This window comes from Schistocerca nitens, chromosome 2 (genome assembly GCF_023898315.1).
Source record: "Schistocerca nitens isolate TAMUIC-IGC-003100 chromosome 2, iqSchNite1.1, whole genome shotgun sequence".
NCBI lineage: Eukaryota > Metazoa > Arthropoda > Insecta > Orthoptera > Acrididae > Schistocerca > Schistocerca nitens.
The window spans coordinates 346,606,799-346,619,116 of NC_064615.1; the positions used below are offsets into that span (position 1 = coordinate 346,606,799).

Here is a 12,318-nt window from a genome sequence, read left to right on the forward strand (position 1 = left end):
GAAACAGCTGAGATAGTTTAATGTATGCAGGAATCGTTAGTATACATGGTATTGCTTATCTCTATAAAAAAAGGTAATTTTACAGGAGGATGATTCATTATATGCTCATACAAGCAATCAATGTCTCTGAACTGTTTCTCTGCTGTACATATTACATAATGCTGTAGAATGAGTTCATGTCCTTCCCCCATGGTTGGGGGACTACACCTCAACCACAAAAAACACCCCCATCCAGAACACCACGAATTGTGTACTTATCTGTTGGCACCACACACGGTGGCAGGTAATGTTCCCCATGCATTCACAAAGCCCAAACGTTTCCATCAGATTGCTGCAGGGCTTAGCATGATTTAGCACTCAAAATCACTCTCCAGTGGAGTCACTCTTTACACCCGTTCAAGCATCACTAAGTATTGACTACAGAAATTCGTAGTTATGAGGAGCTGCTCAACCATTATGCCCCATTCTTTTCAACTCCCTATGTACAATCACTGTGCTAACTGGATTGCTCGTAGAACTGTGGAACTCAAGACTTATTCAGTCTGCTGTTTTCATCCAATTTTTTAGAGTTATCCTCTGCCCATCACTGTATCAGGTCTAGATGGTCTTCATTCAGTGTTGATTGTTGTTTCATGTTTCCTCTTAACAGTTACATCAGTAATAGTCGATATGGGCAAGATCAGAAGGAATGAAATGTCCCTGATGGATTTATCAGTTACGTGACATCCACCGCCATGTCCATATTCCGAGTTACTGAGCTACCCCTAACCGGCGCATTGTACTGTTACTGCTTCCCTACTAACAACACAATACTTCCCACCTCTTTTTATATTGGCATGTCCACCTCTTGTGGCATCTAGTGATCAGTTCCACATTACAGAGGGTGTCTATACATTTGTGATCAGATGGTGTAAGCTAGTGTTCCATCTCTAATGAACTCATTACTAAAGGAATTTTTCGGCTGCAGATTGTCTGCACTTTCTGCAGGCTATGTTTCCTTGTATGTACATTTGTAATAAGTAGGACAATATTGCATGTTGAAAGTGGTAGTGATAACAGTGGCTCATAGCTGTAGATTGTAGCAGTAGCTTGTAGTTACTGACTGTGTGGATGGGGTGTTCTGAGACAATGTTCACACAGCCACATAATATAGTTTTGAGATGTTGCTGTAAAAGCCATTTTTCTACAGTAATGAGCTAGTGGGATCCGAGCACTAATAGTTGTTGAACACACACAACACAGCCAGGTGTTTCGTAAATAATGACTGCATCGCCAGCCAACAAGCAAGCAGCTCTCCTGTAATGTCTAGTAGTCTCTCATACATTGAAGGCTTTGTATGACTGCACTCTTCCCAATCCAGCAATTCAGGAGCCGGCCGCTGTGGCCGAGCTGTTCTAGGTGCTTCAGTCCTGAACCGAGCTGCTGCTGTGGTCGCAGGTTCGAATCCTGCCTCGGGCATGGATGTGTGTGATGTCCTCAGGACAGTTAGATTTACTTAGTTCTATGGTACTGATGACCTCAGATGTTAAGTCCCAGAGTGCTTACAGCCATTTGAACCAACCAGCAATTCGGGAAATCATGTTCTCTGATATCAGCATCAAAATATGATACAGCCTTGCCATGCTCCAACCATAAACAACCTGTGACTGCTAGTGAGATATTCTCTAACATTTTTGGTATTCAGAATGAGATTTTCACTCTGCAGCGGAGTGTACGCTGATATGAAACTTCCTGGCAGATTAAAACTGTGTGCCGGGCCGAGACTCGAACTCGGGACCTTTGCCTTTCGCAGGCAAGTGCTCTACCAACTGAGCTACTCAAGCACAATTCACGCCCCGTCCTCACAGCTTTACTTCTGCCAGTACCTCGTCTCTTACCTTCCAGACTTTACAGAAGCTCTCCTGCGACCCTTGCAGAACTAGCACTCTTGAAACAAAGGATATTGCCCGCGAAAGGCAAAGGTCCCGAGTTCGAGTCTCGGCCCGGCACACAATTTTAATCTGCCAGGAAGTTTCATTTTTGGTATTACTTCACGGAGGATGTTACATTAATTTTCTCCACTGAGTGTTTGAGGCAGAAGATATAGCCAAGTGACATGGTTGTGAATAATACCAAGTCACACATTTATGGTAAATCCCTATAGTTGGTGGGACACATGAGTTGCTTAAGGATTTTCCAACTCGCAGGAATGGCTCTAAGGTCTGTTGAATATTTCTTCCCTTGTGAATTTAGCCTCATCAGTAAACCAAACAAATCTTTGGAAGTATTGGGCTAATACTTAGGTGGATGCAAGCCCGTCTTTTACAGGACTTTTCACACATTGAAGCTCCAGATATTTAGTTCATTGCCCACAGATCTTGTGCTGATGCTGGGCTTGTCCTCACTTCACTGTAACACAGCTTCCTCAAACTGGTTCACACACTACATGGTCTAGGGATCTTATTTCATTAAGACGGCCATCAAGTCTTTGAAATGTGACATGATTTGATAACCCCTGGAAACTATTCTGCATACAGTTGCATCGAGTCTCCCCATCAATGAGATGCATGACAGCTGATTTGGTTTGAGTATAATCATTCTTCTTGAAGCTTTAGACATCAGTAGAAAATTGTATGCAAGCATATCATAATCAATAATAATGTAATTGTTTGTCCAGGAATATGGACACTACTAACAGTAAGGGGAACTTACCCATCTAGCAGTAAGATGTAACTGTGCTGAAAACTAGATTTCATTTTTGCCATGTCTCGTTGAACACGAAGCAGTCAAAACAACTGTGAACGTTGGCTTAATGGAAGTCCAGCATCAAACCTTCAATGCCCCTTAGAGGGAAAATGGTGCATTGTGACATTTGTGTCACATAGGAAACGTGTTTCTGTTTATATCCTTTTCTCCCCTGGTAATTACAAATTTGTATATGTAGTATTTTACACACTATATCTGTGTGTGTGTGTGTGTGTGTGTGTGTGTGTGTGTGTGTGTGTGTGTGCGCGCATGAGTGCATGTATGGGCATCTACGAGAGAGAGAGAGAGAGAGAGAGAGAGAGAAATTAAATGAGTATATGCGTTTATAACCACCTGATGATAAGTCAGCTATTTTCTCCAACAGGCAGTGTCGGTTAGCCGGACAATCGGTGCGACGACCTATGTGGAGACATCTGCAAAAGGCGCGATCAAGGCAGTGCGAGATGCCTTTGAAGTTGCAGCACTGGCGGCCCTAGGCAAGCTGAACAAGAACCATGCACTGATGCTCCAGCAGCGTGCCAAGGGGCACCCCTGCAAGAGCAAGCTGGACCTCCGTGCTGAGCTCAAGGGCCGTGCCAAGAGCTGCTGCCTCATGTGATGGTTCGCCAGAGGCGAGCCCACCCGCCCGTCCACCTCATGCTCGCCACCCGAGGGAGACCTGCACAACACAAACTTCTGAACGATCATCTCTGTTTGCAGGTCCAGTGTTCGGCCAAAGAATTGAAACTAAAGTAACCACCCCTCTGGGAGCAGCACACTGAGACCTGCTTCTCAAAGGTGCAACCTGTAGGAGATGAACCTCTGAACAATAGTCTTTGTTGATAGCATGTGTATTTGGCCAAAGACATGAAACTGATACAACACACTGGAGCGTGACACACTAGATACCTCTTCTTCAATGGACCCTGATCTCATTTCCAGTCAGGTCTGCAGTCAGCCTGCCAAAAAGGAAATGAGAACTATAAAGCTGTAAGAACTTGAACTGTATCCTATGTAGCATTGTTGTTACTTCAAGGAGGATTGCCCACTTGTACTTAGACTCCTGGTGTCTATCTGCCACTGTGCTGTAAACAATATATGTCAATATTATGTTTCTCCAGAGATAACCCATTCCTCCGAGCTCCAGCCTCTCTCAATCAAGATTGTTACACCAACATAGGCACCTCTAACTTTCTGGAAGCAAGCTGTCGACTTAAGGGTGTCTGGAATCATAAAAACCATGATTACATGACCATTCATCAATGCCTGGCTGTGTATGCAAAGTAAATATCCAGTTATATTGCTACTCATCTGTCGATGAAACCATTCAGGACACCACGTTTTGGCGTCATATTATTCATCATGTGTCTGTTGTTTCACAAAAATAATAGCACTTTGTATCCACAAAACATCATTTAAATTAAAATATTTACATTTATTTGTTATCTTCTCTCAGTAGAAAATCTGCATAAATATTTTTTGTATGTTATTTCAATTCTGAGGAAAATATCTGCCAGTAATAATTAAGAACTTGCAACAGAACAATGTACAATTTATCTATAAATGGAATGTGACATTTTAGGAACTGATCTGCTTCAGATCTTGACACAATAGCAACCACATCGCTAGTCTGAACAGCGAGTTCATTAATTTTGAGCCCACACCATCATTGGTCTCTACCGACACTGTCAAAGAAATGTCGTAATTTTGATATTATCATCACTCTAGCTCCATATTTTGACGCCAGTTAATTCTGTTTTGCAGAGACACGTAGCAAAAAGGGAAGCTGAACCATAGTTATTAAATTTATAAGCGTCTACATTTCTTCCATAATGCACCTCCCATTATTATGATGATTCGTTAATTTGTTTGTACTGTCATAACTTCAAAAATATCAGAGACAAGGATGGAGATAGCTCTGTACACATGAGTTCTGCAGTGTGATGACTGGTCTTTTCACTACAGTCAACAATATTCTAGTGCTTGATATCTTGTGGTCTTGAAGACATTAGGGATTTTGCTACAATACTCATGCAGCTTTTTCGCAGTTTCTTTGTAGAATTGCCAGAGAATTGATTAAATTAGCTGTAGATGGCGTATGGCTGTGAGGCAGACTCTGAACATGTTATCTTTGTCTGATAAGTGCGATTTTAATCGTTATAAAATGTAATAACAGATAAATGCTGTCAAGGTTCTTATTGTTATTATCAGTACTGGAAATTTTTAAGCAGAACCTTCATTGTGGAGTATGCTACGAATACAGCACCTTTGTGAAATACCTCTATTAATGCTACTGATTTCAGAATATGTTCATTCGATTGTCGGTATTATATGGGCTAACCTTTTGACCTTTCCCCAAACACAAAACACCTTATTTATAGTCTGTGCCTGGCCAGAGGTAACAGCATATAAATGATGAAATGGAATAAACACATTGAAAAACCACTTCCATTAATACAGAATTTAAGTTACTGCAGAGGCTGTGTACTGATAATATATGCCAAGTGATAAGCAGCTGCAACTACTACAACCACAGCATGAAGAAAAAATGCTAAAATTGCAGCTGTAATGATATACAGTTCATAACACATTCACTTTATTGGCAGTACTGAATTAGTATATCAAGGCTTTAAATATTGTGTATTTTTTTAAATTCTTTGTTATTAGTAATTTGTGACAGTCATCAGAAAGATCCATGTGGGAAATATATCTGCAAGTTGCAATACTTTTTTTGCGTAACAGTTTATAGAAACTATTATTAATGGAAAAATATTAAAGGTAGGAACATTCTGTGTAATTTTTTCTAACAATTACTCATATTTTATTTTTATTTTTGGAGACCATCTGTATGTTTACTAATAAGAAGTTTTGTCCATTCTTAGAAAGAATTAAGAACAACCATATAGACACCATACCATACAATAACTGAACAAGCCAATACATCATTTACAACTGACTTGGAGAAGATGTAAGAGCACTCATATGTGTCTGATTATCAATGTTTGGGAAAAGTTTTTCAATAGAAATATGCAAGTAATGAAGTACCAGTAGTATGCACTGAAACCAGCATTTTAATTACCATAACATACATTTATTATATTTTGAATTTATTACTGTGTAAGATGATTTTATTCATTTTGATTTCACTGTAAAAATTTAATACTCACTACGTGAGAAGTGCTAAAGCCTTATAGTTCTAAATTCCAAAGTAAAGATTTGTCATATTTTGATCCAGTTGTCATATGATATATAGCAATGTTAAATCATTAATGAAAGGAAGTTCGATTGAGACTGAAATTTTAGTTTGTTACCTGCTCAAATAAAAAGAGTGTTGTTCCAAAATTATTGTAACTGTTCTACATTATTATCTAATTAAAAGGAAAAATGCTTAAATGCACAATTTTTGTATGTGGAAAATATAACATTTAGATTTGTACTTGAATGTATGTTATATCAATTTTAAAAAATCTGAGGTAACAAGTGATTTTTGATGTTACCTTCCGTCCTTATATCATAAATACATGTTGTTGTGCGCACATGAATGGATTAGTTATGAAACTGTTTTAATAAATAGTTATTTACTGAGAGAATATGCTTTTCAGAGATTGTTCACTCTTTTAATACAGAGCTGTGAAGCAAGTAGTTTTCATGTAGCAAAAACATGAGTATTAAAAGATAATTTATCTATAACTTCATATGGATGTTTAAGTAATGCACTGTTACAGAAGGAGAAAATTAGTGTCTTAATTTAACAGATAGATAAATTGAAAGATAACTTAGTTTTTTATACATGTAAATGTAAATTTCAGAGTGTATGTTAATGGTCATATTTGTATCACATTGTAATACTCTTCATGAAAAAATGAACTGCTGAAGTAAATGGTCTAGATTTTTAATAGTTATTGTAACTGTGTGTAAAAGAGATGGTTGAGGAGATACTGCAGAGCAGAGTGTTGGAAATGAAATTAGATTTTGGTTTCCTTGTCATGAGTCTCTGATTGTAAGCTGAAATTCAGCTGTAAATGCAAATTATAATTATGAGTGCTATTTTTGTATCAGCAATCTATAGCTAAAGCAAAGTCCTAGGAAGTGTTTGTGTATTGTCTGTATAAAATTGACATTACAAGGCAATATTTTTCCATGTGTGAATAAAATTTTAATTAATTTCCCAACTCATTGTAATTGTATGATTAAAGTGATCAGAAATAGTATACCACAGACCAGTAGGCCAACTTCAAAATAGGTGTCAGGTATGGGAGTACATTATATCATCTTTCCTTCATCTTTCTTCATATTTTCACCTTAATCATTCTTCTTTGAGTTGTGTGAACCTCAAAACTTGCCTGGAGGTTTCATACCAACTAAAAATCTATTCTCATTATAAGTCATAATTTAGATTGGTCTGTGAAGTAATTATGTAATTCTCTACCACTGATAAAAAGTACATGACAAAATATCACAAAATCAAGTAGGAATTAATTGTTTCAGCAAATCGTGTAGCAGATTCAAAATTATGTGTTCAGTTTAAGATTATCAAGTTATAAATAAGTGAATGTACCTAAAGGAAACATTCGAATTTAGCTTCAGAAGTTAACTGGCTCACTAAAATGTCCTTGATTCAGTTCTAATAGTTATCTTGTTTTATTAGACTTAACTAAATACAAATTTTTCCAGGGCAGACATCTAAAAAAATATTATTTCTTTCTAGTATGTGAGAAAGCAGAGTACAATGATTGTTCCTGAAACATATCGGCTTTTCCTATTTTACATTTATTGTGTGTGTGTGAGTAATAGCTCTTATCATTTTCCTTCTGGCTGGCAGTATACAATGAATTTTAGAATAATGAAACATATGCTTTGAAATTTCACAAGACCCAAATGTTGCCTGAGTTCATATAATAGCTATCATCACAGATCAGTGTCATCTCTAGATACCATAAGATGAATATATAAGTTATATAAGTTGTATGAAAACAGGGAGTTAATTAGTTATGTCATGTGGATTCACCAAATGCTAGTCAGGAAAACCATACAGATTAATAGTACACTTTTATCTTTGGTATGGTGCTTGTGAAACAGTCACTAAATGATAGGTCACACACAGTGCAGCAGTAAAAGAAATCTTGAAACATATCTATCTGAAACAAAATGTGTATTTCCTTGATAGCTGCTGGAAGGTTTTTTTTTGCTTTTGTTGATGTATCAAAAAACTATTTACATTTCCAATGAAAAGTAATTCAAAAGTGATGACTCCCATTTTTTAGACATTCACTTTTTAAAAATGTTTATATCTTCTGTGAACAGTCTTCTGTTTAATAATTCTTTCCACACATCATAATACATGGCACCTGATGTCAATCAGTAACACAGTTTTTGATTTTCATGTTATAACCAAAAGAAAAATATTAAAAAAGTCTCTGATAGTCTTACATTCCCTAAGTAATCATTAAAATTCTGAAGTTATCATTTCCTGGTATTAGTTCCATTGTTTTCCCAGTGAATATCATGAGTTAATCTGGCAGTTAAAGCACATGTATTGTCATTGTTATGAAACTAACAATCTACAGAATGTTTACTGCCAATATAATAGCTATTGGAATTATGAAAAAGTAAGACTTTTTGCAGTGTACATCAAATTCAATTGAGGTGTGTGAGATCTGCTTGTTGTACATGACTATGCTCCGGTTGATGGATTTACAGTAGACGTTTCAGAATGTTAATATGTATTTAATATTGAGATATTGTAAAGTGTAATATTGATGGAATTATTTTGTTGTACTTGTTTATGTAATATAATAGTTAATAAAACATGTTACTATAATTGAAAGTGTAACTTCTTTTTATGTTCCTACACACGGGCTTCCTTCTCATCAATAACAATATTTAATATGAATTCATGATGAGCAAACTGTATTTTATTTTCTACAAGATCACAACTATTCACATATATTCAGAATCACACAAAACAAAAATCATGACTACATGTTAATTCTACTGCTTCAACCATATTGACTGCATTATCGGTAGCAACAGCCATTACACTCTCATTGGCTGTACACAGCTCTTCGCAGGTCCTTGAGAACGTTTTAGTGATGTATTGTGATGTTTGTCTTTGGTCTAATTTGTACATGCCAAAAGTAACTGGAAAATAGTCGAATGCCTGTTCTGAAATGCACAGTCCTGCCTAAAAAACTTTTAATTTTTAACGTACTGATAAACCACCTGTTATGAAAGCTACGTCTTCTTTATTTGATGGATTTGTTTCAAAAGTTCATGAAATAACTTCATATTTTTTGTCCATCCGGAATCTGAGAACTGTCCTACTAGGGATCTCATAAGCAGGAGCAATTGTCTTCTGTAGATTTTCAAAGACATTATCAACAATGAAAAAAATTGGTGTCTCTAGAAATCGTATATTATATACCATTTTTAGGTTTCTTTGTCTTTATCCCAGATTTGAAATAAGCAGAGATATCTTGAAAACAAGATTATTCTCTGTTGGTGCTTTATAAGGACTATGTCCGAATCAGGACAACAGTTTCATTTACAGTTTTATTCTTCTACTAGGAGAAAATTTGAATAATACTGTAAAGGACATGATGCAATCAGACTGAAGTTCACCAATGTTAGATGGCTTTCTGGGACTTAAATGAGTTGGCCCTGAGACTGAAATCGTAATTTTTCTGTGTTTTCAATGTACTGTACTGTTTTGGAAAAATTTCGTTTTTGACAGTGTTATGAACGTTTCTAATATGCCCAATATGTATTTCTGACAGACAGCATATACTTTTGGCGTGGTATACCTTTTGATTTACTCTCATCAGCTGTGTTAAAAAACTTCTAACTGAACTTCTTTTCTTAAGTGCCAAAATATTAAATCTGTTGAAAACAGAGTTTTAAAAAAGTAAAAATTAACACAAAATCGATATCGTGGCATCACTAGTATTATTACTGAGAGCAGAAACAGCTACTAATCTGTACAAATATTAATACTGGAATAAATAACGACTTTTAAAGATTATAAATAATAACTTGTTACCATTAATTAATAAAAATTTAAGTGATGTGATAAAGAGTTAATCTGTGCAGTGATGAAAAATATGTAGAAAAACAGAAGTGGTGCAACTAAGGAATATCTGCATATTTTTGAATGTTGTTAGATTAATGGGATCATTTGTAATGTCATAGCCATAGCTTTCTTGACTTCATATAAATCAGATGTCAACTTCTGTACTTATTTAATTACGATGCATTGTAACAATAACTGGTGGCAGCAGTAAAACTAAATTCTGACCAGTGTCAGCATAAGAAATTTAAACAGATACGTTCTGGCAGTGAATATGTGGACCCAGCGTACTTACAAGGCGCCTTCAATTAGAAATACGAAACCTTTCTTCTGGCAGCAGGTTAGTTTTATTAGGATTCTAATACACCATACTATTCCCCACTTTTTTACTACAAAATCTTATTTGTCAACATAGTCTCCGTTCATTGTGACAGCTTTACGCCACATTACTGGGAGGGCCTATATGGTATGCCCACAGATACCACTCCACTGCTCGACCTTGAAGCCAATGGCTTGCTGCATCAACAAGCTCCTCATCACCCACACTGCATCCTTCATTGGGCCAAACAACTGAAACTAAGAAGTTGCAACGTGGATGATGAATAACAGACCAACGAAGTTTAGGATGCTCCTCTCGGGTGCGCAGATGTGTGTGAGGCCGTGCGTTGTCATGGAGAAGGAGAAGTTCGCTAAATTTTTGTGGAGACAAACACACCGAAATCGTTTCTTCAGTTTCCTGAGGATATTACAGTACACATCAGAGATGATCATTGCACCACAAGGAAGGACATCACACACAGAATAACTCCTTCAGAGTACCAGAATACGATCACCATGAATTCACCTGCTGAGGGTCGGCTTTGAACTTTTTCTTTGAAGGAGAGGCGGTGGAGAACCGCTCCATGCATTGCTGTTTTGTTTATGGCGCTATGTGATGAACCCACCTCTCACCGCCTGTAACAGTGGTAGACAAAAAGCTTTCATGGCCAGCCTCGTAACAAGCAATCACAAGCAATTCCGCACAAATGGCCCTTCGTTGCTCTTTATGGTCTTCTTTTAGGCGGCGAGTAACCCACCGGACACTCAACTTCAAGTACCCCAACTGGTGGACGAGTGTTTCAGCACAACCAACGGAGACGCCCAGTTGTGCAGCGAGGTATTTGATAGCGATCCGTCGATCACCTCAAATGAGTGTGTCCTCACATTCCAACATTGCTCGATTCACAGCTGTGTGTGGCTGCCTGGCAGGTGGGAGATGGGGCAGGTGTGCATGACCCTACCGCTAAGGTGAAAGACGTCTCGTCCAACTGTCGACTGTGGTTTTGTTCACTAACAAGTCTTCTTACACATTCTGCAAGCGCGATGCTCCGGTTTTCCGCCAAAAGAAAATCAGTGACAGCTTTGCTCGGAACACACCTCCGTTACAGACTCCAGTTTGAAGGCTATGTATAGTGCTGCCACCTAACAGAACTTACTGAAACTATAGGAGCTGAAGCGGGAATATTCCACGATGCCCCACAAGAAATTCTGCATTTTTCCAACCGAAACTGGCCGAGAAGGAAATGTGTTGCATTACTACACTACTGGCCATTACAATTGCTACACCAAGAAGAAATGCAGATGATACACGGGTATTCATTGGGCAAATATATTATACTAGAACTGACATGGATTACATTTTCACGCAATTTGGATGCATAGATCCTAAGAAATCAGTACCCAGAACAACCACCTCTGGCCATAATAACGGCCTTGATACGCCTAGGCGTTGAGTCAAACAGAGGTTGGATGGTGTGTACAGGTACAGCTGCCCATGTAGCTTCAACAAGATACCACAGTTCATCGAGAGTAGTGACTGGCGTATTGTGACGAGCCAGTTGCTCGACCACCATTGACCAGACATTTTCAATTGGTGAGACATCTGTAGAATGTGCTGGCCAGGGCAGCAGTCGAACATTTTCTGTATCCATAAAGGCTCGTACAGGACCTGCAACATGCGGTCGTGCATTATCCTGCTGAAATGTAGGGTTTCGCAGGTACTGAATGAAGGGTAGAGCCACGGGTCGTAACACATCTGAAATGTAACGTCCACTGTTCAAAGTGCCGTTAATGCGAAGAAGAGGCGATCGAGACGTGTAACATACCATCACGCCGGGTGATACGCCAGTATGGTGATGACGAATACACGCTTCCAATGTGCGCTCACCGCGATGTCGCCAAACACGGATGCGACCATCATGATGCTGTAAACAGAACCTGGATTAATCCGAAAAAATGACGTTTTGCCTTTCTTGCACCCAGCTTCGTCGTTGAGTAAACCATCGCAGGCGCTCCTGTCTGTCATGCAGCGTCAAGGAAAACCGCAGCAATGGTCTCCGAGCTGATAGTCCATGCTGCTGCAAACTGTTCGTGCAGATGGTTGTTGTCTTGCAAATGTCCCCATCTGTTGACTCAGGGATCGAGACGTGGCTGCACGATCCGTTACAACCATGCGGGTAAGATGCCTGTCATCTTGACTGCTAGTGATA

The 12,318-nt window shown here is 38.3% G+C and overlaps 1 protein-coding gene across 1 annotated transcript in view; it reads left to right on the forward strand.

The window, feature by feature from the left end:
• LOC126236162 (rho-related GTP-binding protein RhoE-like) overlaps positions 1-8,545 on the forward strand; it is a 302,277-nt gene extending 293,732 nt beyond the window's left edge. Inside the window, exon 5 of the mRNA XM_049945248.1 lies at positions 3,110-8,545. Coding sequence (XP_049801205.1) covers positions 3,110-3,343 — 234 coding nt within the window. The 3' untranslated portion in view covers positions 3,344-8,545. The remainder of the gene's footprint in view (positions 1-3,109) is intronic.
• The last annotated feature ends 3,773 nt before the right edge of the window (positions 8,546-12,318 follow it).